General features: G+C 42.1%; 1 protein-coding gene and 1 long non-coding RNA gene across 2 annotated transcripts in view; one reads left to right on the forward strand and one right to left on the reverse strand.

The window, feature by feature from the left end:
• The window catches only part of LOC109549078 (uncharacterized), a 33,024-nt gene extending 18,187 nt beyond the window's left edge, over window positions 1–14,837 (reverse strand). The window contains exons 1-3 of the mRNA XM_073789309.1: window positions 14,744–14,837; window positions 12,044–12,175; window positions 9,463–9,563 (exon numbers count right to left, since the gene is read on the reverse strand). Coding sequence (XP_073645410.1) covers window positions 9,463–9,563; window positions 12,044–12,149 — 207 coding nt within the window. The 5' untranslated portion in view covers window positions 12,150–12,175; window positions 14,744–14,837. The remainder of the gene's footprint in view (window positions 1–9,462; window positions 9,564–12,043; window positions 12,176–14,743) is intronic.
• Window positions 14,838–16,823: 1,986 nt separating this feature from the next.
• On the forward strand, window positions 16,824–19,422 carry LOC141276020 (uncharacterized). The gene is made up of 2 exons (XR_012324807.1): window positions 16,824–16,948; window positions 17,965–19,422. It is a non-coding gene; the product is annotated as an uncharacterized lncRNA (long non-coding RNA).
• Window positions 19,423–26,682: the final 7,260 nt, after the last annotated feature.

A 26,682-nucleotide genomic window follows, 5' to 3' on the forward strand; every position in this document is an offset into this window, starting at 1 on the left:
AAAATGGACCAAACAATTCTTCATCCATGGCTGATGGGAAAGTAAATTTATACAACGCTCTTTGAAAACAGTTTGGCAGTGCCTTATAAGTTGACCATCATATTCCCTACAACCTAGCAGCTCTTTTTCTAGGCATATCCAAGGTGAACTTTTGTACATGTGCACATAGAGAGATTCACAAGCATGTCTAAGCAATGTAGTTTTTAATAGCAAAAACTGGAGGAAAAAACCCCTCAAATGTCCATCATCAAGAAATGGGTAAATAAATTGTAATATAGCCATGATATGGAATAACAAATTATAGTTATATGATGTTATATGAATGAATTTTAGCAATGCAGTTTTCAGTGAAAATAAGAAGTCTTGGAAGATTTCAACCATAATAATAGCCATTTTATAAAGTTTAAAATAAACCCAGACTATGCAATCTTTTTGAATGACAGTAAGGAATTTAATCATTAATTGAGAAATGCATAAACTGACATCTGAGAGAGAGTTCCTGGCTGATGAGCTGTTTGTTCTGCTGGAACCCTGGCAGCTACTCACTCTACCAATCTGCCTCTTCTGTCTTTGTCTGGGTCTACCTCTAAACTGGCCCCCAACTTAAGCCAAATCTGGGGATATTCCTGACATACAAAAGAACTGGCAGCAAGACCAGCAGTCTGGTTTTTATTTTGGTTCTGTAGCTTCGTTTAATGAGCATATCTTGGAACCTAGTTCTCAGTCGATCAGATGGTAATAGTTATGATCCAAAAATATGCATAACACATTGTGTCAGGTACTATGGGGAACCTCAGAAAAGCACCCATCATTCACATACTTATCCATCCATCCATTTATTCATTTAATATTGACTGCTTATGTGCTATGACCAGGCAGTGGAATCTAAGATGAACAAGATAATGTTGCTACTATTAAGACACTCACACAGTCCAATGAAGGAGAGAGACATATTAACAGATCAGTAAAAGAAGATGTGATAAGTCCAACACTGGAGTTATAGGCAGGGGTCAGGAAAGCATGCCCAGAAGAACATCTGAAATGCATCTTTTAGAACAAGTGGAGTCAGCAGAGAGAGGGAAGAAAAAGAGAGGTGGGGCAGAGGGCACATGAACAAACGCCCGGATCTGAGATGCAGCATGGTGTGCCTTAGCTGTGCCTCTGCATCATCAGGATCGATACCCCTGAAACCTTGAATCCCATCTTTCACTGGCTTCCACTGCAGGCTCCAAGCAAGAACCACAGACACAGAGCACAGATGGGGCAAGCGCACTTTATCAGTAACAGAGGCTACTCTGTTATTTGAAGGTGATGAACTGTGCAGGACTATGAGTTTGCAGCCCTGCTTTACGTGGAGGGAAGAGAAGGAAGGATCTGGCTCCTTGTACTCCACCAGCCCCAGAGTGAGCGGGTACCTCAAGAATGTCAACAATCATCCAAAGGAAGAGTCAAAGCTAAGAGGGAGACCCAGAAAGACACTTCAGGAGGAAGCACAAAGGTTTACTATCTGACATTTTTGAGCCTCTCCTGGAAAGTTTCAGCCTCCAACCCAGCACCACAGTTGTTTACCCTGGACCCTTCTCAGCATTCCTTTCTCTTTCCTGGCGTGGTGACGTTGCAGATGACCATCAGAGTTCCCATACTCAGCAATTTCAAGCCAGCCTGATTTGTCCATCTCTCCCTCCCTTAGGATGAGTCCTTTCCCAAGAGAAGTTGTAATCCCTTGTGTAAACAGGTTTCCTAGGCAGACCCGCCTTTCCAGTCTGAGGAATGCAAACAAGACATGTCTAACTCCAAGCAGGGGCTCATACTAAAGTCCTCGCTTACACTAGCTTTGGTGATAAGGTGGCTGCAGATGCTTCCAAACTAGAGATCAAGAGGAGAAGCGGATCTGGAGATGAGACTGAGGATTCGGTGTTAGAAATGTCGATTTTTGAGGCACTTTATAGAATGCAAAGGAAAGATGACCAACGGACGTTTTGGATAGTTAAGCCTGAAATTCAAAAGAAATGTCAGGGCGGAAGATATAATTTGGGAATCCTCAGCTTACGTGGGTAACTAAGATATAAAGTGGATGCAATTCCTCAGAGAGAGTATGTAGAATGAGAAGAGATGGAGACCAGCAAGAAACCCTGGGGAGTAGCGACATGCAGGGATGTTCACAGAAAGGATGTCTGCGAAGGAAGCAAAAAGGATGGTCAGAAAGGAGAGCCAGGAGGGTGTCCAGTCACTGAAGCCCATGAGTGGACCCTTCAGTGAATCCTGGGAAAGAACTCGTCAGTTTATTCATTCAACAAATACTTATTGAGCACAGACTCCATACCAGGCACCGTTCCAGATGCTCTGGATACAGTAGAGAACAAAACAACAAAAATCCCTGCCCAGATGAGATTTACGCTCTGATGTCAGTGCAGCAAAGAGGTCCAGATAGATAAAGGATAGAGTCCATTGGATTGAAAATTAGATTGGCTTTGGTAAACAATGAGAGCCTTCCAATAGCAATAAGCTCAGAAGACAGATTGCAACGCCCTGAGAGCAAACCTAAGGTGAAGGAGTAGAGATAGTGGGTGTAAACTATTCTTTTGAGAAGTTGTATAAAAAGGAAGGAGCCATGGGGCACTTGATAGAGGTAGCACAAGTTCAAATGAATGTTTTCCTTTGCCTGATAGATCCTTGCATGCATTCTTGCAAGTATTTGTAGGCTAGCCACCTGGGAAAAGGAGCCTGGAAATGTAAGGGAGTTGAAGATTTGAAGAGATGATAGGTGATGGAGCCCAGTTCTGAAGCAGGCAGGAGGGGAGACTCCTGTAGTCACTGCAGAGAGTCTTGCAAATTAAGGACAGCTTGGGTATGCATTTAGGAGCGGGCTTTTCTTTCACTATCCTTTTTTTTAGTGACCACTAAAATAGCATCCAAATTCAAAAGCGGCATAGGGTAGCATATATGTCTCACAGAGCGTGTTATATAACAGGGAGCAAGAGATGCCTATTCTTTCCTCCTCCTGCACCCCTTTTGCACTCTCACTCTGGTCTTCCCCCACCCCCCCAAAATGTACTCATATGTGACTACATATAGGTACAAACAGGACCCAGATTGGCCTTCCTAGCCTGTTCAGAGTCCTGCTGCCACAGCTGTCCACCTAATCAGGTCCTTATCTAGGAGCACTAAAGTGCAAAATTCGCCAGGCAGCAGCGGTGCTTGGGGCTCTGCAGGGTCCCGGTGTGTGGCTGCGGGGACCAGGCAGCACCTGGCCGCCACTGAGAGCAGAAAGAGAGGCATCTTTCTGGGTTCCCCAGCTGGCAGTGTGGAGCACTGACCTGGGCTGCTCACGGACAGACACAGGACCGTCCCCAGCCCCTAGGATCCTTCCCGAAAGCAGAGCTTTCAGGCTGAGTGGGCAGATTTAGAAAGAACAGAGAGAAGGCTGCACACTGATCCTTCACCCCAGCTCCTCTGCCAGCTCCTCCTCACAGCCCCACTGCATTGAAGACAGGAGTGATTTTAAAGAACCACTCTGATGTGAGTTCATCCTAACTGAGGGCAGACCCAGCAGGGGGGCCATCCCGAGGTCCTCTCTGCTTTGGCTCAAGGGACAGTGACGGTGCGGAGGACGCTGCCTCGCCTGGCTTCCGTGGGAGCAACTAACCATTGACCCAGGTGATTTCAGTGCATCAGACATGCTTCTTGAGTTCTCCAGGACACACCTAAGCAGTTCTTTCCTTCCTGATACAGTAGTCAAAACAAACCCCGTCTCCCCGGACTGGTGATGTCAGCCTCCTGCCACACACCTGAGGTCACAGGCTGAGTCCTAAAACTATCACAGTCTAAAAGAACATAACAGAAAATCTTTAAAGGGCAAATAAAAGAAAAAAAACTAGAGGTGTGTGTATGTACATATCTGCATACATCAGTATTATATATCCATATACACATCAATGTATGTGTGTTTATATATGTGTGTATACCAGTATAAGCAGACAGCTATATACAATATATGTATATGTTTAAACACACACATACACACCCTAAATAATAAATGTGCACTAAGAAGTTCAGAAAATTATTTCATTCAAGTGCTGACCTACATAAAATAGAATAGAAAATGGGAGTTTTGGCTTTAAAAAAAATTACTTCTAACATAGTTTATGATTACAAAACAACCAGACGGAAAGCAGTCTGGGGGAAAAAATCTGTTTCATCACCGGAGTGAACAAACACAATTAAAATGCTAAAAACATGAAGCCTTATGAAAGTGAACAGAACAAGGACTTTTCTTTTTAATGGTGATTGGATGAAAGACAGCCACCTAAATTCCAGGAATCTCTTGAGACTCAGTATCCCCTCAGCATCAGCTGCAGGCAAAAGAAAAAGGCTGGCTAATTTGAAATCAATCATTAATATTCATTTTTTATCTTGCTACAGCTGGAGCGACTGTTGTCTGTCATCTTTACTTTCCACATGGCAAGCATTTCCTTTGAAGAAAGCAGGATTGGCAAGCTTCCCTCACTCACTTCCTCATTCATTCATTCATTCATTTTCCTCTTAAAAGAGAAAAAAAAAAAAAAACCCTAGAGTTCTCTTCAAGGGACTTTTGAGTAACCTAAGCTGAAACAATTGAAATCCATTTGTTGTTACTGTACAATATTTTTTTCTTTTTTCAGCCATGTGGGTATTCTCAGCAAAGGAGCCCTTTTTATTGATTATACTGCGAGTAATGGAGTTTTTAAAAAGTAAAACCATAGAATAATTTTTGCCATCAAGTTCAATGAAAAAGATATCTAGAATTAATACAGACAGGAAAAAAATTGAGCAAAATGTAGTCACTTTCTTTTAAGATGCAGTAGTCGATGGAAAGTCAATTTCCATGTTGTTCCCTTTGTTTATCACAACAAGATGTGGAAACCTACCCAGCCATCCACGTTCCTGCTCTAAGAATGCAGAGACAAGGTGACAGCATGTAAAAGTAAAGTACTAAGAGCATTTTAAAGCTGAGGGCAAACCACGTTTACTAACTCTAGGTGTTTTTCTCCTTACAGCTACCAACTTCCACTTATAATAGATGAACATTTTTCTTTCATTTTTTTAACCAAGTCATATTTTTTATTATCAAGTTCACCTTTAATATACATTTTCTATTTGAAAATGGAAAAAATATCCATTATCCTGCCACATTTATATAACCATATTAAGCATTTGGATTTTTTCACATTAATTTTTGAAATTAATTTTCATTAACCCTGTATTTCCCCAGGAGGAATGGGTCAGTCTTCACTAATTCAGTGTTACCACAATTTTATAAAACATAACTACTGAAAATAGTGAGACTTGACTGAATTTGTATACTTTGCTTAAAAACATTTAAAAGCTCTTCATTATTACAAAGTTTATATTCCTAAACTTGCCATTCAAGGCACAAACCTTTATGCCCTAAGTGAATTCTTTAGCCTTATCTTTGACTAATCTCCAGTGTGAACTTTTGTTGCCGAGAAAGATTCACTGTGATTGTAAGAGACAGCTGGTTGAAATAAACACCTTTACCTCTGCCAGCAGAAGGCTATCTGGTGGGGAAAACAAATTTTGCTTTAAGTTAAAACACTGCAGCAAAAAGGCCCTTAACCCTCAGGCACCTACAGAAAGGCTCTTTCTCTTTTACTTCTCTTGGCAGCATGTTATCAGGGTCATTGTTTCTAGAAAACTATTTTGTTGTTACCATGTTACTGCTTCATTCACAGGTGTATAGCCAAGTTGGGCTATAGTCATTCCCACCGATGTGAGCTCCTAGCACTAATGCTAACTCTGACACTCTCTGACAGCATGCTCTTTCTTGAAGCCAGAAACAGTTCCAGCAAACATAACCAAAGAGTGATGTCATAGAGCAGAGCCTTCATGGGTGAATACAAATATTTTAAATCAGTTTTCAGAGATTTCTGGCACTAAGAATTACAGATCATGGGACTTGGACCCCGTGTTCAGCTCCAAGTAGATTTCTTGCTGTAATGTCAACCTTCTCCATTTCCCCAACCCATCCAGAGTTTGAGGTGTCTTTACAGTCTGTGTGACAGTGTTGGGGGAAATACAAAGGGCATGGTCCCACATTCACCTCTCCACTGACAACAGTGCAGGGGCAGCATCCATGTGCCAAGTAGCACAGCCATCCAGGGGCTCCAGGCAGTGACCAGCACCAAGGTCGCCAGCAGCCCCAGTAAGAACGAGAGAAGCAACTGCAGTGCGGAACAGGCTCAGAGCAGATGCGAGGTGATGTCCCTGCCCCCAAATACTTTCAAGGGAGAAGAAGAGGAGGATTTGCCCAGCTAAACAGAGAACTCTGTTTTGGGGGTTGTATGGACTGTTGCATGTGAATTTTTCAACCTTTCTGTAAATGAAAGAAAGACAGACAAAGGAGAAGGGTGAATATATCTAATGAAAAAAAGCACCCAGGAGTGAAACAGTGATGGTGTCCTAGGGACTTCTGTCACTCGCTCAGTAAGAGGCCTCCTGTTTATATTTTCATGCCTTCCTCTTCTGTGAGTGATCTGTGCTTCCCCAAAACCCTATGAAGAGAAGAAATGGAGCAACGGGAGCCCTGACTCTGGGCTTCAAAAGTCAGCTGCTGCCGCCACCACCGCTCCTATCAGGTGTAATTTGCCTCTTGGCTGGCCCTCACTGGCACTTTCAGAAGCACTGTGGGAGTGTGTGTGAGTGTGTGTGTGTGTGTGTGTGTGCACATTTATGCATGCGTGGGGTGCATGCCACTTTTACTCATCTTCGGGCTGGGAAGCCTTAGGGAATCAGAGTTCAACACTCACAGTTTACAATGAAAGGATGAGGACTTTGCCACTCACCTGTGGCTGGAGGACAGGGATTGGACCAGCTCCCTAATTCTGACACCATGAACTCTTAGGTCTAGGCTTCGGGCTCTGCTTCTAGTTCCTATCTTTGCCTCTCCTGGTCTCCTGGCAAGAACTCTGGATTGACACAAAACCCAAGCATGGAACTCTTTCAGTTTCCTGCTCTGTGTGGCTTTTCTGACTGCATTCAGAGTCTGGCTTTATAGACCTTGCAATCTGTGTTAGAAGCTCCAGTACTCGCCTCTCTAGAGGAAGGAAGAACACTGGCTACTTCATTTTCCTCCAGAGCCTCCCAACTGCTCACCTCGTAATTGGTGACTTCCTTCTATCCAGCCCACCGCCTCTCACCCCACAAGCACACTGCTCCCCTGCATCTCCTTGGCCATGACTGGCCCTGACCGGCCCAGCCCAGGAAGAGCCTTCCCACATGTTACTCTCAACCACTTTTATTCTTGCAACATTCTGACCATTCACGTGGTAATATATTTCGTTATAGCTAGCTACCACATATTCGTGTGTGAGGGCACAACGAAAGGTGTAAGGTGCACCAATGAATCCTTCAAGAACCCTAAGATACTGCTGATTTACAAATAGGAAAACTGCTGTGTGGAAGGGTTAAGAGTTTTGCCCAAAGCCATAAAGCTAGTAAATTGTAGGATCCGAACTTGGACTTATCTCTGCTTGATTCCCAGGCCTACATGCTTAACTCCACATCAGGCCATCTTCCCATGAGGAGTCTCACAGTCTTCACCCTAAAGATGTTCCTCTGGTTCTGAACTTACTTCCCAACAATTTCCAGACAAACCCCTACACTTTGAAGCTTGATCTCACAATTCATGCTAACGCACAACTTGGTTTTTTTCCCTTACCTATATGTCGTTGTCAAAGGGCAACTTTTTAAAGGGTAAAATCATGACTCTTATGTTATTATAAAATGAATACAAGTAAAAGATTTTATTTGACTAATTAACCAAAGATGGAATCAGTAAGATATTACAACTAGTTCAAAGGAGAATTCAAAGTACCATACATATATAGGCAATCTGAAATGCTGAAATGAATTTAACATGCCAGCAAAACTGGTCAAGATCCACCAGGTGATAATGAATTACATCTGACACCGTTCATTTGCATTTCTGTGGACACCAGTCATTTCCACTATTATCATTTTCTACAACCTAGAATACAAAATACCTCAAAGACCATGAAAGGTGGAGATAAGCTGGAAGAGCGGGCTACACGAGGCACTCAGAGGTCATTTTTACCCATTTCAAGGTCTTCTGCATTTTTCCTGGAATCCTGAATTAATATTTTATTATATATTTATTATATGACTGTATTATAATGTAACCACTCTCTATACACGTGTGCACGTGCACGCGTGCGCACACACACACACACACACACAAATGGGTCTAGATTCAAGTTGTGGAGACAAGTTTTCTCTTCAGAATAAATATAATAGAATCACCTGGTTCTCCGGCCCTCTTTCAGTAGCGTCTATTAGATAAGCATTCCACAACCAACCATGTATTATTCCCAAAGAATTCCCCAATATCATAGGATAGTAGCTTTTTCCCCCAAAACAGTGTCATGAACAGATGGTACTAGACAGTCACCTCTTATCTTTAATGCTGTCATGCTCATATGGCAGTAAGTCATAGGATATTCGCCAAGACAGGGCATTGTGAAGCCCTAATTAAATATTTTGACTAGGAACCTGCCTTTGCTTTGATAGAACATCCCAGCATGAAACAAATAGCTATCAAAAATACTTCCTAAAGGAGGATATGGTTCTATCTCTAAGAAACCACCAACTTCTGCCTTCCCCAGACACCTGTTTCCTGCCTTGAGAATTTAGGCCCTTCTGGTCACTAGTAAAGGACACCTGCCACATAGGGATCTGCCTGAAAAAAGGAAAAAGCGAAAACCAAGACACCACCACAGCTTTTCAGGAGTGAGTTGGCAACTGGTGCTCAAGACCTGAGTTGCTTCAGGGTCTAAATCATCTTCTTGCCTCCTAAGGGAAGTAAGTCTTAGACAAGAATTAAAGTGCAGGGCTTCCCTGGTGGCGCAGTGGTTGAGAGTCCGCCTGCCGATGCAGGGGACACGGGTTCGTTCCCCGGTCTGGGAGGATCCCACATGGCGTGGAGCGGCTGGGCCACTGAGCTCCGCAACGGGAGAGGCCACAAAGGTGAGAGGCCCGCATACCGCAAAAAAAAAAAAAAAAAAAAAGAATTAAAGTGCAACTCCCTTATTTGGGAAGTGCAGGAAATACTCGTGGGGCGAGTAAGGAAGAGAATAGAGCAGCAGGCAGGCAATAAAGGATGCGTGATTAAGCACTATCACGGTGGGTGACTAAAGCTTTACGCAAGCCAAGAGGTGACTGAGCTGGGGTAGTACTTATAGAGCAACTCCGGTGAGCCACTGATTGAGGACTGGTCCTAAGAGGTGCTAATTCACTCATACTTCTAGCCTGCTACAGGTTCTGGAAATAAGATCTTTAGACTGGGAGACAAGGACACTGGCGGCTGGCGTCAGTCAGAGCCGCGGAAGGGCTGGCAGGGGGACAGGGGAGGGGAGGAGTGGGCAGATACTGCCAGTACCTACTCACCACAGCTGAGGAAGGATGGTCTCTCCAGTGGTCAGCGTTAGTGTGCTTCAGCCTCTCTCTCGGTCTCTGCTTTCTTGCTTTTCCTCCTGCTACCATATTTCCTAGTAGCAGAAAGAGAGAGCATGCACCTGGCTGGCGTAGAGCTTATCGCCTTGAGTTGGCTCACAGGCCACTGGTCAGCCTCTGGATTGGTTGTCCTAGGATCAGGTACATACTCCTGGCTCCTGTTTCTGAGTGCAACAGAGTCAAGTGACATACAGCAGGACCCCTTGCGCTACCGACTAGCCTAGGGGCTGGGAGCAGGACAGCTTCCCGCCGCAAGCAGGCGTCACGCACATTCTGCTCTGACACAGGTGATGGCAGGGTTATGCCTCTGATGGTCGTGCACGCTTACATCCACCTCACCTGGGGAACCCGCGAGGCTTTAGTCATTAGAATCCCTAACCTGCAGCTGTGGTTTTTCGTATATATGTCTCCCCTTAGAATTTAGTGTGTTCCTTTGCTCATCTTAATTTAACATTTACACTGTACTTTACCTCTCACCATTTCTATCTTCTCATTTGACTGTTTCCATGAACAAAAGCCTGACGTATGTGCAGTAGGATTTCACTGTACCAAGGACTGCTGTCGTTCTTGGTTTCGAGGCACACACTGCATTTGAATCTGGGAACCCTGTGCTCTAGCTGAACTCCTGACTCCCATCCTCATGTTCTCTGAGAGCCCCCCTCTCCCACTGACCCCTTCTCCTTGCCATAGTTGCTTTATAGCATTCAGCAGTCTCTCCAATTTAATTTATTTTTTAACCATTAATCTCCTGACTTCCCACATAAGCTTCATGAGGGCAGATGCCAGGATGAGGTGATCCAATTAATAGCTGTTGAATGAATTTATTACTAAAGCAAGGACCTTAAGGTTTTTTCCTAGGAAAGGGCGCGGGGGATCAGCTTGGACTGATCCAGTGGCATCTGTGGCTTGGTCCCTATTGTGACTAAGACAAATTCTGGGGTGGTGGCTGGCCAGAGGCAGCATGGAATCATGAGGCAGAACTGAAGCTGTGGCCTGGGTCTCATCAGCATGGCTCAGATCAGCAGAGTCCCTACTTGGAGAAGGAAAGCTTATCGGGAAGCAATAGGCAGGACTAGCAGGGTAGGGACCTGTGAGACAGATAGCGAGCCACAGGGAAACATCTGGCAAACATCAGGGAGAAGGGCACAGGATAGCGCATTAGAGGGCAAGACCTTCATCCTGGATGCACTGAGGGGGCCTTGCCGTGGGCCAGCCCTGGATGATGAAAATTCCAAGTTAGGGAAGGAATTCACAGCAGCCACATTGCTGACGGCAGCCACCCCACCGCAGCCCACACTCGGCATGCCACAGCTCTCGCAAGGCCAAAATAAACACCTGCAGAAAATGATTCCCCAGGAGATCTTGACTATAATGTCCTTCGGGAGATGCTTATAGAGGTCTGCACTCATTGTCAGTGCCAAGAACCAGCACTTACACTTATCGTCTGTATTCCGGTCTTCCTTTCATTTCTGATTTTGGAAATTTACATTGGGCATGAATTGTTTTTTTTAAATATTAAGTAGAAAAACGTAAGTATAACATCAATATTTCCCATCCTGGCCACCCTGTACCTAAACAGCAAATCCAACAACGTGTCAGAGGAGAATATTAAATGGCACTCAACCTTTATGTCATTCATGGAAGATATCCCTTGAAAAAACTGGATAAATGAGAACAACTTGCTGTAGAAAATGTGCCTATAAAGGCCTGAGACTGCTGTTAATAGGCTAAGTACCTTTCAAATTGAAGGCAGTGTAGGCAGAGGCCGATTATATCCAAGTGTGAGAACAGTACACCACTTTCAGAAAGGCAGGACGGTTAACTAATGATTAGTCTTCGAGCTCATAAAAACGACACACTCACTGACATGGTCCTATGTCAGTGAATGTATGGAGAAGAAATAGATTTCTGTGGTATATTAAGAAAAAAGTTTTATTTGAAGCTTCAATGTAAACGGAATTTCTAAATTGTAAGAGGGCATACATTTGCAAGAGGAGAAAAATCCAGATGTTCAAGGCCCTGGATCAGGATGTGAAGAATGTGTCACACTGACACATTCACTGAATAAAAGAAAGTCTCTAGGGCAGATTATTTAAAGAAGAGTGACAGCAAAGAATTCCTAAAACTATCAAGAATTCTGTCTCTCTCTTTTTAATGAGTGCACACCTATAAATTCCTTTGTTAGTTTTCAATGCACATTATTCTTTTTATTCAAACCCATAATAATAACAGTCTGAAATAATGCTCTTTAAGTTAAGTATAGAGCTTCAAAACAAGGGGCTGCTATTCAACCTCATAAAGCCCTCTGACCACAGCTCCCGGCCTGAACATTCTCCTAGTCAATCAATATTAGCATATCTGCACTATATCACCCTCATTAGGAAATTCGTTCATTCATTTAACGAGGTATTGACAGCCTACTCTGTGCTAGGCATCGTTCTTACAGGACGTCAAGAACACAACTGACAAAAGTCCCTGGGGGCTTGGTGGGGAGGAGGCAGATAATACACAATACCTGGGGATAAGTAACGTGCTATGCAAGGCGGTGATACGTGCTCTGGAAAATCAGCTTCCAGGAGCTGATTGTGGCATCTCTTCTCCAGCTCCAGGTTCATGAGCATCAATTCAGTGACATCACGTTGGTAACCTGAAACAGCAAAGTATTCACACCGTGGAAATGTGCAGATCTTACAAAGTGCAGCTTGTTTTTCTCAGAGAGGCAGCTGATAAACATTTACCAGCATACCACTGGTGTGATTTTAGATCAAACATTGACATTTGAGCAAAGACATGAATGTGGTGAGGGAGTCAGCCTTCAGCCATATGTCATCTAGGAGGAGAGCATTTGAGGCCATGGAAGAGCCACTGCAAAGGCCCAAAGTAAGGAGCAGGCTGGGGGTGTCCTAGGAAGAGCAAGGAGTCCAGTGGACAGAGCAGAGAAAGTGAGAGACAAGGAGAGTGGCAAAGATGCGCCGGGCCAGGTAATTTTAGAGCAGATTGTGGAGGATGCTGTAGGCCACTGGGGGGGCTCTGGCTTTTACTCTGAGTGTGATGGAAAGCTATTAGAGGTTTTAGAAGAGAGGAATGTGGGATCTAATGTGCCTTTTTTTTTCATTTATTTTATTTATTTAGTTTTGGCTGCGTTGGGTCTTCGTTGCAGCGTGTGGGCTTAGTTGCTCCGCGGCACATGGGATCTTCTTGGACCAGGGCTCGAACCCGTGTCCCCTGCATTGGCAGGTGGATTCTCAACCACTGCGCCACCAGGGAAGTCCCTAATGTACTTTTAAAAGGACCACTTTGGTATGTTGAGAATAGATTAAGTTGTGGGGAGTTGATAGGAAGTGAAAAGGTACAAGCAAGGCAAAACTATTCTAGATATTGTAGTCTATTTACCTAGGTGAAATGTGATGGCTCAGAGTAACAGTAACAGATGTAGTGAGAAATGGCTGGATTCTAGATATATCTTGAAAGCACCTACAGGAGGTGCCAATTGATTGAACATGCAGTGTCAGAGAAAGGAGTAAAGGCTGACATTAAGACTTTTGGTTTGAACAAATGGAAGGATGGATTTGACATCACTTGAGAAGTAGAAGACTCTGGGTGGAGCAGATGCAGGGGAAGGGAAGGGCGGGACAGTCAGAAGGTCAGTTCTGGACAAACTGAACTTCAGGTATCCATTATGTCGAATAGGAGATGGATGTATGAGTCTGAATTTTAGGAGCCTGTTCTGGCCTGGAGATATAGATTTGGAAGGCATAGATGGCATTTAAAGGCTTAGAACAAGATAGTAATGCCAAGGAGTGAGTATAGACGGTGAAGAGACAAAGAACAAGGATTCAGCGTTAAGATACTCCAGGGTTGAAAGGTCAGGGGAAAGAGGAGGACCAACAGAAAAGAGTTAGGAATGAGCAGCCAGAGACAAAGGAGAAAAGCCAAGGGTGTGGCGCCCTAGAAGCCAAGTGAAGAAATTGTTTTAGGCAGCAGGAAGTGATCAGCTGTGTCTAATGCTGCTGATAGCGCTGGTAAAATGAGAACTGAGAATTGATCGCTCTATTTAGCGAAATGGAGGTCACTGGTGACCTTGACCAGCGTGGGTTCAGTGGAGGTCCGTGAAGCGAAGCCTCGTTGGAGTGGGTTTCGGAGAGAACTGGAGGAGGGAAATTTGAGACAGTGAGTATAAGAGACTCTTTGAAGGACGTCCTCTGCAAAGTAGAGCAGAGAAATGGGGCGGAAGCCGACAGGGGAATTGAGGTTAAGAGTAGGGCTTTGTTTGGTTTGGTTTAAAGATGAGAGAAATAACGGCAAGTTTGTATGGTGATGGGAATGAGCCAGTAGAGAAACTTCAGTGGAGGGAACTCTAGTCCCTCAACCCTTCTCTTCCTCCCTGCCTGGTTTCATTTCCCTCCTTGCTTCATTTCCCTTGTTAGCCAGCCTGGTCCCATGACTCGCTATTTCTGTTATGCTTTTACTAACCCCCTACAATGCATCCCTTTTGTTACTCCTTCCTTCCCAAGCCCACCATTTTCTTTCTTCTCCAGAGCTCTTGGGTTGCCAGTTGGCTTTACTACAATAGTTTCACGCTACCTAACCTCACTTGAACCTGCAGAGCTGTCCAAGTATTCTTTTCTTCTTATATTCTTTCATGGTTTACTTCCTAGCAAATGACCAACAGTGTTTATTCCAATATTTTAAAAACTCGTATCCAGCATTTATTCAACCCACATTTATTGAGCAAGAAAATGTTCCAGACACTGGAGCCTGACACCCAACCCCCCACTGCTCCCTGGCCTCTTAGCAGATGACCTTTATTCCACTTTCCCGAAATGATTGATGCGAAGTTCTTCAATCTTCTCCCTCGCATTCCCAACTTTAAAAGACATCCTTCCCATCATTATTTATAGAAAATAAAGTTTCCCTGATTATCTCAAAGATTAACTCTTTCATTTTGGCCTTGATTCTGTTACCTCTTATATTTAATCACTTGTTCTATCAATTAATCTCCCTGCATCTTTTACATCGTCTCCTCCCTTCTTCCCAGAGGGAACAGCTGTACTGACCTTTGAACTAATCATTCTTTTGCTTTTCTTTATGATTTTTTCACATATATACACACACATACATATATAGGTAGATACATACATACATACACATACATATATAGGTAGATATATATGTGTGTGTGTGTATCTTAATACAGTGTTCACTTTTGACAAACCTGGTTTTGGGTTTTGGACTTTAAAACGCGAGCCTAGCTGTGTATGGAGAAGACGGTTTGCCGCTCCTTGGAGATCAGCTGAACAGACTCTCTGGGTTATAGTCTGGCTTCAGCTTCCCCTGTGGGGCTGTCAGTACAGAAGGTCATGAGTGAGTCCTGGAAACATGGAGTTGGGGCCCGTGGCAGGAAAATGGGCAGGGGTGGAGGCTCTGCATTTGCTTTCTCAGCTCCTATATTAGAAAAAAACACAGAAAATTAATGAATTAAATTTCCCATTCGAGAAGTTAGCATCAAAATATACCCCGAGAAAACAGGAGGAAAGAACTAACAAAGGTATGAGCAAAAACTAAGAAAACAGAAAACAAAGATACAATAAAAATTATCAATACAAGCAAAGCTCTTTCTTTAAAAGGACTAATAATGTAGACAAATCCCTGGCAATACTTATTAAGAAAAAAGAGAGAAAGTAGAAATAGAGTTTGCAATGAAAAGGATATATAGCAGATTAAAAAACTGAAAATATTTACAATGAAAAACTTAATGCTGAGGCTTCCCTGGTGGCGCAGTGGTTGAGAGTCCGCCTGCCGATGCAGGGAACACGGGTTCGTGCCCCGGTCCGGGAAGATCCCACATGCCATGGAGCGGCTGGGCCCGTGAGCTATGGCCTCTGAGCCTGCGCGTCCGGAGCCTGTGCTCCGCAACGGGAGAGGCCACAACAGTGAGAGGCCCGCGTACCGCAAAAAAAAAAAAAAAAAAAAGAAGACAGAGATAACAAATGGCGAGGATGTGGAGAAAAGGGAACACTTGTGCACTGTTGGTGGGAATGTAAATTGGTGCACCCACTGGGGAAAAGAGTATGGAGGTTCCCCCAAAATTTAAAAATTAAACTACCATATGATCCAGCAATTCCACTTCTGGGTATATATCCAAAGCAAATGAAAACAGGATCTTGAAGAGATATCTACACTCACATGTTAATTGCAGCATTATTCATAATAGCCAACGTTCAGAAACAACCTAGATGTCTATCAACAGATGAATGTACAAAAGATGTGGTTTATATTTACAATGGAATATTATTCAGCCACGAGAAGGAAGGAAATCCTGTCATTTGTAACAACATGGATGAAACTTGAGGGTATTATGCAAAGTGAAATAAGTCAGACAGAGTAAGACAAATTCTGCATGATATCACTTACACATGGAATCTTTTTTTAAAAAAGTCATAACTCATAGAAACAGAGTAGAAAGTGGTTGCTAGGACTGGTGGGGGGCAGGAGGTGGAGGAAATAGGGAGAGGATGGTAGAAGAGTACAAACCTTCAGCTATAAAGATGAATAAGGTCTGAGAATCTAATGTAAAACATGGTGACTATAGTTGCTGACACTATACTGTATAATTGAAATTTGGTAAGAGAATAGAACTTAAACGTTCTCATCAAATAAAAGATAAATATGTGATAAACAGGTGAGGCATTGGATGTGTTAATTAGCTAGAAGGGAGAAATCCTTTTACAAGGTATATGTATGTCAAATCACCATGACGTACACTTTAAATATCTTATACTTTTGTTAGTTATACCTCAAGAAAACTGAAATTTAAAAAATACCAAGTATTGCCAAGGATATGGCACAACAGGAATGCTCATATACTGATCCTGGGAGTGTCAACTGGTACAACGTCTTTGCAAAGTATGGAAGTGGCCAATCGCCTAAAGATTAGACATTCCATTCTTCTTCCTTGTTTACCAAACCCCAATATTTTTAGAACAGCAATGTCCTTAGGCTCAGTGTATGAATCATGTCTGGTTGGAGCCAATCATAACCATCCTATAACATTTTGCTAGATATGTTTTCCCATTTCCTTGACACCAAGAGGCTGCAACCCCATTCTGGTCAATGGGATGTAAAGGGAAGTCTGATGAAGAACTTCTGGTTGCTAGGACACGAGAGTCCCCAAGGGTGGGGGTAGAGGTGGGGGGGTTCCCTTTATTCTTCAAACATGTCCCCATCCTAAGTCAGTAGTGGTCTACCCTTAGAAAAATAGGAAGGTTTTTCCTCCCTAAAAAAAAAAAAGAAGCCCCCTTTTCTACATACTCTTTTCTCTTGTTTGGGACACTGGAATGAGACTGTGATGCCTGGAGTTGTGGAAGCCATTTTGTGATCATGAGGTGACAATCAAGAGGACCAAAGCCATCACACTAAGGTAGTAAGAGTTGAAGGATTGAAAGTGACTGGGTCCTTTGTTGACAATGTTAGATAATTCAATCTTTATTTCACAAACAACTGTTGGTGAGCTTTTCTGTATCCTGTAATCAAAAACTTTCCTGATAGAAAAGTTGTCTAGTAAAGTTAAAAAAAATAGCTTACGATCCAGAATACTTTGACTCCTAAGTATTTACCTTAAATAATCTTTACAAACATGCACAAGAAAACATATCCAGAGATGTTCATCTCAACACTGTTTGTAATGATGAGAAACATCAAAACAATCTAAATATTCATCAACAGGAAATATGGATAAATAATTTGAGGTCTATTCATACAAAAGAATACTATATAGAAATTTCAATAAATAAACTGGAGTTACATGAATCTATACACTAAATCTTAAAAGAATGTTAAGCAAAAAAAAAAATGCAAGTTGAAAGAGGATTTATATAGTATGTTATATTTTGAGAGAATTTCAAAACATGGAAAGCAATATTATATGTATTTTTATAGATGAATTAATATATAACACAAATGGAAACCATGCACAGGAATGTTAAATATCAGATTCATTGTAGTATGTATTTCTGGGGTGGAAGGGAAGGAAATAGTATACAGGGGTCTCAACTCCATCTATAATGTAAAATGTAAAGTGTGCCATGAATACAAATTATTATAGAAAATAACAGGAATATTCTAAGACTTCTCAAATGGCACAAATGCTTCAGCATTTCATTACTTTATAAGTCACATCAAGTCCTCCTTGGCTTACTCCAATCCTCATACATCAAAACTTACAGTATTTGAATTGTAAACTTTTGAGGCCTATAGTTAGTGAGAAATAGCAAACAGAATAAGTAATGTATTAGAGGCTCCCAGGGTAATTTTTGCTGGTATCAAAGTAACTCAGTGAGCCATAAATATCATTTCAATGCTAGTCACCATTCTTTGCAAAGTGCACCAATCCCTACAACTCTGGATTTAATGTTCTCATAATCTTTTATCCCTTAGGACAAGTTGTAAAACTGTAATATCTTCATCCAATTTTCAGAAAGGCTCTGCATTTCAAAATCACAAACCTTTCCCAAGTTTGGATATTAAGGCAAATAAGAAGCTACAGGACTTCCCTGGTGGCGCAATGGTTAAGAATCTGCCTACCAAAGCCAGGACCAGATGGCTTCACAGGTGAATTCTATCAAACATTTAGCCAAGAGCTAACACCCATCCTTCTCAAACTCTTCCAAAAAACTGCAGAGGAAGGAACACTCCCAAACTCATTCTATGAGGCCACCATCACCCTGATGCCAAAACCAGACAAAGATTCTACGAAAAAAGAAAATTACAGACCAATATCACTGATGAATATAGATGCAAAAATCCTCAACAAAATACCAGTAAACAGAATCCGACAACACATTAAAAGGGTCATACACCATGATCAAGTGGGATTTATCCCAGGGATGCAGGGATTCTTCAATATACACAAATCAATCAATGTGATACACCATATTAACAAACTGAAGGATAAAAACCATATGATCATCTCAATAGATGCTGAAAAAGCTTTTGACAAAATTCAACACCCATTTACGATAAAAACTCTCCAGAAATTGGGCATAAAGGGAACCTACCTCAACATGATAAAGGCCATATATGACAAACCCACAGCAAACATCATTCTCAATGGTGAAAAACTGAAAGCATTTCCTCTAAGATCAGGAACAAGACAAGGATGTCCACTCTCACCACTATTATTCAACATAGTTTTGGAAGTCCTAGCCATGGCAATCAGAGAAGAAAAAGAAATAAAAGGAATACAAATTGGAAAAGAAGTAAAACTGTCACTGTTTGCAGATGACATGATACTATACATAGAGAATTCTAAAGATGCCACCAGAAAACTACTAGAGCTAATCAAGGAATTTGGTAATGTTGCAATTAATTTTGTAACAAAATTAATACACAGAAATCTCTTGCATTCCTATACACTAATGATGAAAAATCTGAAAGAGAAATTAAGGAAACACTCCCAGTTACCACTGCAACAAAAAGAATAAAATACCTAGGAATAAACCTACCTAGGGAGACAAAAGACCTGTATGCAGAAAACTATAAGACACTGATGAAAGAAATCAAAGATGATACAAACAGATGGAGAGATATACCATGTTCTTGGATTGGGAGAATCAGAGTGAAGTAAGTCAGAAAGAGAAAAACAAATATCGTATATTAACGCATATATGTGGAACCTAGAAAAATGGTACAGATGAACTGGTTTGCAGGACAGAAATTGAGACACAGATGTAGAGAACAAACGTATGGACACCAAGGGGAGAAAGCGGTGGGGGGTGGGGGTGGGATGAATTGGGAGATTGGGATTGACATGTATATACTGGTGTGTATAAAATGGATGACTAATAAGAACCTGCTGTATAAAAAAATAAATTTAAAAAAATTAAAAAAAAAGAATCTGCCTACCAATTCAGGGGACATGGGTTCAAGCCCTGGTCTGGGAGGATCCCACATGCCGTGGAGCAACTAAGCCCATGTGCCACAACTAGTGAGCCTGCACGCTGCAACTACTGAAGTCCGTGTGCCTAGAGCCCTGCTCCACAACAAGAGAAGCCACCGCAATGAGAAGCCAGCGCACTGCAACGAAGAGTAGCCCCTGCTCGCCGCAACTAGAGAGAAGCCTGCACACAGCAACGGAGACCCAAAGCAGCCAAAAAAATAAAATAAAATAAAATAATAAGGGGGGAGGATAGATAAATAAACCTAAAATTTTAAAATTAATTAATTAAAAAAAAAAGAAGCTACAAGGGGGTCTTATCTGGCAATCCAGCGGTTAAGACTCCGTACTTCCACGGCAGGGGGTGTAGGTTCAATCCCTGGGCTGGGAACTGAGATCCCACATGCCGTGCAGTGTGGCCAAAAAAAAAAAAAAGAAGCTACAAGGGAATTCAAGTTTATTGAAAAAGAAAAGACATGGGAGAAAGCACTGTTTGTACTAGGCAGTCTTCATTCTACATTGAAGGACACATAAATATCCGATATAATTAATATTTCACTCTTTCTGGAAGATTTTTCCAAGTGTCTTAAGAGTAATATTTCTTGCATAGATTTTAAAGTGAAATTTTGCAAAACCTTTTTAGACCTCTGTGCTGAAAGAATTATGCAGAAATGAGTTGTGCCAGAAGGGGACAAAGAAATTCCAAAGTCCCATGTTAGGTAAACCAGAAGGGGTCAGGGGATTTTGGATAAATGAGAACTGATCGATCTGTGAATACCCCGATTGTGAGTTCAGGACGTAGAGGATCAAAGAAAGAAAGTGCTCTTCGCAACCTAGCAGGCAGGAACTGCTGGGCAAGTGACCTTGGCCACCTGCAGAGGTCCCAGAAATGAGTGGCCCTACTCTGCCTCCTCAGGGCGAGTGACTACAAGGTCTAGCAATTCCCTGGCAGACAGGATCCCTTAAGAGTAGTGCTGACTCCAATATAGTGATTGTATTCTGGGTTAAAAGGACCATGAGCCTCCAGAACATGGACCAGATAAAACCCATCCCTTGAATCCAAAGGTTGGGAGGAGAGTGTTCTAGTTCAGTCCAACTGTGGCACTCCTGTTAGAAGTTTCTGCTGTGAGAGCTGACTGTCCAGGATGAGCCCATAAAGTGACAGTGGGATATCCACAGGCAAGGTCTGGGAGGCTGTTCAAGCCAGAGAATTGGAATGTAGACATCCCAGAACACGGGGTGAACAAGGAAGTGAACAAGGAAGGCAGGGATGCTGAAGGAAGAGAGGATCTACAGAGAAAAAAAGATGAAGTTAGGATGAAGAGAGATGATGAAGATAAAGAAGGCCAAAGGTCAAAGGGGTAGGATGAGACAATAATGAATATAACGTACAGAATCTAAAAGGTAAGTTCTGGTGGGCAGGATTAGGCAGTAGAACTGAACCCCTGTGTCCTGCTCAGCAGGGCTTCCATCATCCTATGAACCAGAGTGATGGACCCAGAGCCTCGGCCTCTACCTCCAAAGCCCTTTGGCCCTACGGGCTAGAGTTATGGGCCTTTTTGTAGGAGTCTCATTTACAGCTCCACTCTGCCTGCATCCCCACCGCACTATGCACAACAGCTGACATAAGACTCCCTCTTGCTCCTAGTTACTCCACTTCGGGCGCTGACTTATCCCAGTGGTCTCCAGTGAGTCTGAGCTCTGTTATTTCCAACTTTCCACTTGTCCTTCCCACTTGCTCTATTCCAACAATCTGAATTCCTGGCCTTGACCTTGACCACACTGACCTCTGGTATTCTGTCTAAAGGCCAGCTTTTGGCCTCTTCTCATTTGGGAAGGAGCTTCCTGGCAGATGCTTTGGGGTTCTACCTGCACTGCAGAATAAAACACTGATCGGCACAGTCAAATAGAGCAGAATGTCAAAGAGAAAGAATGAGATGGAGACAACATCATGGGTGATGCCTGAGTGTGCAGTTTCAAGAGCACAAACACGGATGGACCTGGAGGTAATTATGCTTGTGAAATAAATCAGAGAAAGACAAACACTGTATGTTAGCACTTATATGTGGAATCTAAAAAAGAAAACAAATGAACGAATATAACAAAACAAACATGCTCACAGGTATAGAGAACAAACCAGTGTTACCACTGAGGAGAGAGAAGTGGGGAGGAGTAAAATAGAGGTATGGGATTAAGAAGTACAGACTACTACGTATAAAATAAATAAGCTACAAGGATGTAATGTACAGAATGGGGAATAAAGCCAATATTTTATAATAACTTTAAATGAAGTATAATCTATAAAAATATTGAATCACTATGTTGTACACCTGAAACTAATATAGTATTGTAAATCAACTATAGTTCAATTAAAAATAAACAGCTCAGTGGTTCTCAAAAAAATAAACAAAAAAACCCTCCACAAACTTGAGAGTCTAAAAGAAAGGGAGGGGCAGGAAAAGATGAAGATAAACCAGAAAACAAAAGAATGGCCACACGTAGCAAGTAGGCTGAGGCAGTTTTCTGACCCACTTCTAGGTGTCTTTATTTCCCTCTTACCCCAGAGGGAATGGCTTTCTGAATAAGACCAGCGGAAACTTTCAGGGGAAAGGCAATTGGAAACGCCTGGCTTAGGTGACATGCGTAATGAGAAGGCATTTCCTTACAGCAGTTTCTGATAAGGACATACCTTCACCTGCTGTCTGTTTACTGCTCCTTCAAAGGAAAGCTCTGGTTGCCCTACTGAGTTCTAAGCTTCAGGTATCCTAGCTGTCTTTTCTTGTCCCTGCTAACCAGAGAAAGAGAGAAGCCCTTCATGTCCCTGTTCTGGAATTATTTTTTCTAATCTAGTTTGGGCCGTCAACTTGCTTTCTCAACATCCTGTTCTTGGCCTTTAAATCTCAGTCTGAAACAAGAGCTACTGTATTGTGTATTTGAAAGTTGCGAAGAGAGTAATTCTTAAAAGTTCTCATTAAAAGAAAAACATTTTTGTAACTATGTGTAGTGATGTGGATGTTAAACAGACTTAGTGTGGAGATCATTTCATAGTATATACATATATCAAATCATTATGTTGTACACCTGAAACTAATATAATATTATATGTCAATTATATCTCAATTAAAAAATTAAAGAAAAGAAAAATATTTTTTTTTTGGCCGCTCCGCGCGGCTTGCAGGATCTTAGTTCTCCAACCAGGGCAGTGAAAGCACCAAGTCCTAACTACTGGACCGCCAGGGAATTCCCAAGAAAATTAATTTTTAAAAAACAGACAAATAAGCATAAATTGTTCATGTTTGCCAAAGTAGTTGCTCATTTTAAATGGTATCACCATAGACTATCTTTAAAATGTACTGAACACAGGTTTTCCATAATTATTAATTGACTGGCTCCCTGAGAGTAATGTTCATTTCAATGATTATAACCATTCTTTTCTCCTAACAGTCACAGAGATAAAAATTAACATCCTGGGATATATATATATATATATATATATATATATATATATATATATATATATATATATATATAGTATATATATATATGTATACATATTTGTAGATTTTTTCTCAGTCAAAATTCGACATCACAGTTTGGTTTGGAAAGTAAGTTTGCAAGAATTTCATGGAGTGTAAAGAGACCCTCCTGTCCTAAATTACAGTGTAGGTCTTTGGATGGAGTTGCTTTGCCTGAGAGAAATAAACAAGTGCTTAAGGGTAATAGCACTTAAAACATTCCATACAACACTTGTAAATTTATTCTCACATGTTCTCTGTTCTTTCAGGTGGACGGGGAACACCTGTTGGTTGGTGGTTCCTATCAGAGCCAGAAAGCGTGTAAACAAATGTTACAATTTGTATTATTTTCATCCCCTTCAGTAACTGAACTTTGATCACCTAATTTGTGTCAAGTGGCTTCAGGAGGCTGCAGGCAGGCCGGGAATTTGTGCAAAGATCCAGCAGACCCTGGAGACTTCCTAGAAGTACAAGGTCAGTGGGAGGGATAAGCTGCCACTCAACTCAGTTTCCCTTCTGTTTTTAAAGTGGCCTCGGGGAATGGGACATGCATGTTTACTGGAAAGAACAAGGGCTTGAGGGCCCAAAACACCAGGCCTGATTCTCTGTTCAATCACATAATAGCAGCAACCTTGGGCCGATCAATTAACTGCTCTAATCTCCAGTTTTCTCACCTGTACAGTATAAGTTAACATCTCCTAGAGATTTTGCATGAGTTGGATCAGTGTCATCGGGGGGCTCCTGGAGTCAGATTAGTTAGGGTTCAAATTCTGGCTCAACCACGGATTTGCTGTGTGAATCTGGTCAAGCTGCTTAAAGTCTTTAAAGCCTCAGTTTCCTCAATATATGCAATATTCATACAAATGATTCCTAACTTATTGGGTAGTTATGCCGAGCAAATGAGATTATCCTTAGAATGTAGCATAGTGCCTGGCACATAGCAAGTGTTCAAATGAATGTTAGCTGTTATTATAGGAAGCACCACTCACAGTAAATTATTTCTGGTTCTCTTAACCAGGTTGCAGATGAATAGGACAGGAGGCAGTTGTGCTAGATGTGCCCAAAGGCAGACTCTTTTCTACACAAAGCACTTCATTCTCTTTTTCCTTTTTTCTCCTTTCAAGATTGTTCTGGTACACATTAGCAAAATGCCTTGGGGGAAGGGAGCCTAGAAAGGCTTTAAGTGTAAGCATTTCCTTCACAAGGAAATCCATGTGCTTTCAGAAGAAGCTGGGTCTTGGAAAGAGGCCAGTTAGATTAAGTGCCTATGACTGTAAATAAAGCACAAAAGAGGAGACTCTGTGAGTCCAGATTTAAGACAGATCATTAATATCTTCATTAACGTTTTTCTTATGTGCTTTTTAAAAAGTATGAATTGTGGTTGGTTTAGAGGTTGAATTTTATTTAAGAGGTAATTGTGTAGGTGTTTCAAACTATAGAAAAATGTCCCTTTTGGTAGTAATTAAATTTTTAGCTTTGGAAAAATGTTCAGAGTTCAGATAATTAGCGTGAAGGTTTAGGTTGAGACCATGGCCTTGCCCCACTGCTGACCCCAGGCAGATGCCCACACCTACCAGCCTTGCCCGAGCCATCTCTGGGTTCTCAGGAGATTCTGCAACTTCCTTACTTTGTGGGAGCGTCCTCAGTGCTCAGCAAACACATCTAGGACTGGGTGTCATCTTTACTGTCTGTGTGCAGCAGCATTCCCCATCACAGGCCGATTCTGATGTTCATTCTGTGTTAGGAAAAGATGGACAGATTTATGATTTTCACTATAATGACTTCTGCAGAGTTTTGCCCTTTTTTAACTCCCCCACTTTTCCTTTTTGTAAAATGACTTTCTCATCCCCAGACATACTAAATGAATATAAAAGTGATATATTGCGGTTACCAGGGACTGGTGGAGAATAGGGAGTTATTGCTTAATGGTGAAGAGTCTGTTTGGGATGACAAAAAAGTCCTGTAAATGGCTAATGGTGATGTTTACACAACCCTGAATGTACTTAATGCCAATGAATCATACACTTAAAAATGGTAAATTTTATGTTGTGTGTGTTTTAGCATGATAAAAAAAGTGCTATTTCAACATCACAGTTTCATCAATTTATATAGACAATATTTTCTAGTCGGAGAGTATCAGGTGGCCCAGGTTTTAACGGGCTGCCATTTGGAGATAGAAACCAATAAAATGCTCCCTTCCTTAGGTAGCAGGGACCCTACTAAGGTGACTAGAATGCTGTGCTCCCTTATTAGCATATTAATTCATTGCATAGAATTAGATGCTTTGAAAGTACTTGAAGGTTTGCCATTTTTTGAAATTCTAAGCACCCTCCTTTCAATGTCATCACTTAAAGGCAGGGTTTTCACAAATGGCTTAGTTGTCAAGAGAAGGATAGGTGTAAAAGACACATCTTCTCACTTGTGAGTCTGTTCTCAACCTCTCATTCCAGTTAATGAAGGTTTTGATTGGCTGTGTCCCATACCAGGATTTAATTGGGACATTTATATTTTAAAAGCAAATTAATTCTCCTGGAAAAACATTAAAATGTTTTTGAACTTCTGGTGCTTGAAAAATATTGGTAAAATCATCTCCTAACACAGGAATGGATTATTTTCTATTTTTCAGAGGAGGGTGACTAGACTAAAGATAGGGAAAGGTGTCTTCATGTGACTGCAGGAAGAGTCGTGCCTATGGAACTGTGGTTTCTTCTCTCCCTCTCCTAGTTTCCTTCTCTCTCTCTGTCCTCGACCTTTGCTTCAGCATCTATTTCTCTTTCTCACACAGGCACAGTGTTATAATAATCATACTTCACATTTGTCCAGCATTCTTTTCTTGCCATTCGTTCCTTGAAACCACCCTGTAAGGTAGAGGGTGATTAAGGCAAATAGTATTGCCATTTTACAGACTTTTTAAAATGAGATAGAGAAAGGATAAGTGACACAGCTAGGTATGGGAAGATGCAGTCCTAAAACCTGTCCTGTGGCTCCAGTCTAATCCTGGTTCCATAGCTGTAGCCCAGATTCTGGGGAGCATGCAGTTCATGGTGGGGACAGGGACATAGCACCACCAGACATACGGTTCCAGTGACTGTGACAACAGGCAGGTGTGGTGCTCAGCACAGTCATCATTAAGCTCCCCTGAAGATTCTCCCAGGAGCTCCCATCCTGGCTGTTGATCAGCTCCCATCCATCCATCCATCCTTCTGTGCAGGATGAAGGGCCGTGTAGGAGGTATTCAGCTGGGGGAGGCCCAGAGGCACATGTGCCCTCTGGATTCTGGAGACTCCTCTTAAAGGCTAAATTGACAACTGAGTTCAGCCATTTTTGTCCAGATAGCTGGTGATATGTCACAATAAAATTATTTCTCAAAGATAAATTCAATTGTCATATTGAATTATTATCCAGTTAATTCTAGCTACACAGATACTGCATTTATATATTTATTATATTTTTTTGGCTGCATTGGGTCTTCATTGCTGCGCGGGCTTTCTCTAGTTGCAGAGAGCAGGGGCTACTAGTCACTGCAGTGCGCCGGCTTCTCGTTGCAGTGGCTTCTCTTGTTGCGGAGCACGGGCTCTAGAGCGCAGGCTCAGTAGTTGTGGCACACGGGCTTAGTTGCTCCCTGGCATGTGGGATCTTCCCGGACCAGGGCTCGAACCCGTGTCCCCTGTATTGGCAGGCGGATTCTTAACCACTGTGCCACCA

Source organism: Tursiops truncatus, chromosome 12, assembly GCF_011762595.2.
Source record: "Tursiops truncatus isolate mTurTru1 chromosome 12, mTurTru1.mat.Y, whole genome shotgun sequence".
Lineage (NCBI taxonomy): Eukaryota > Metazoa > Chordata > Mammalia > Artiodactyla > Delphinidae > Tursiops > Tursiops truncatus.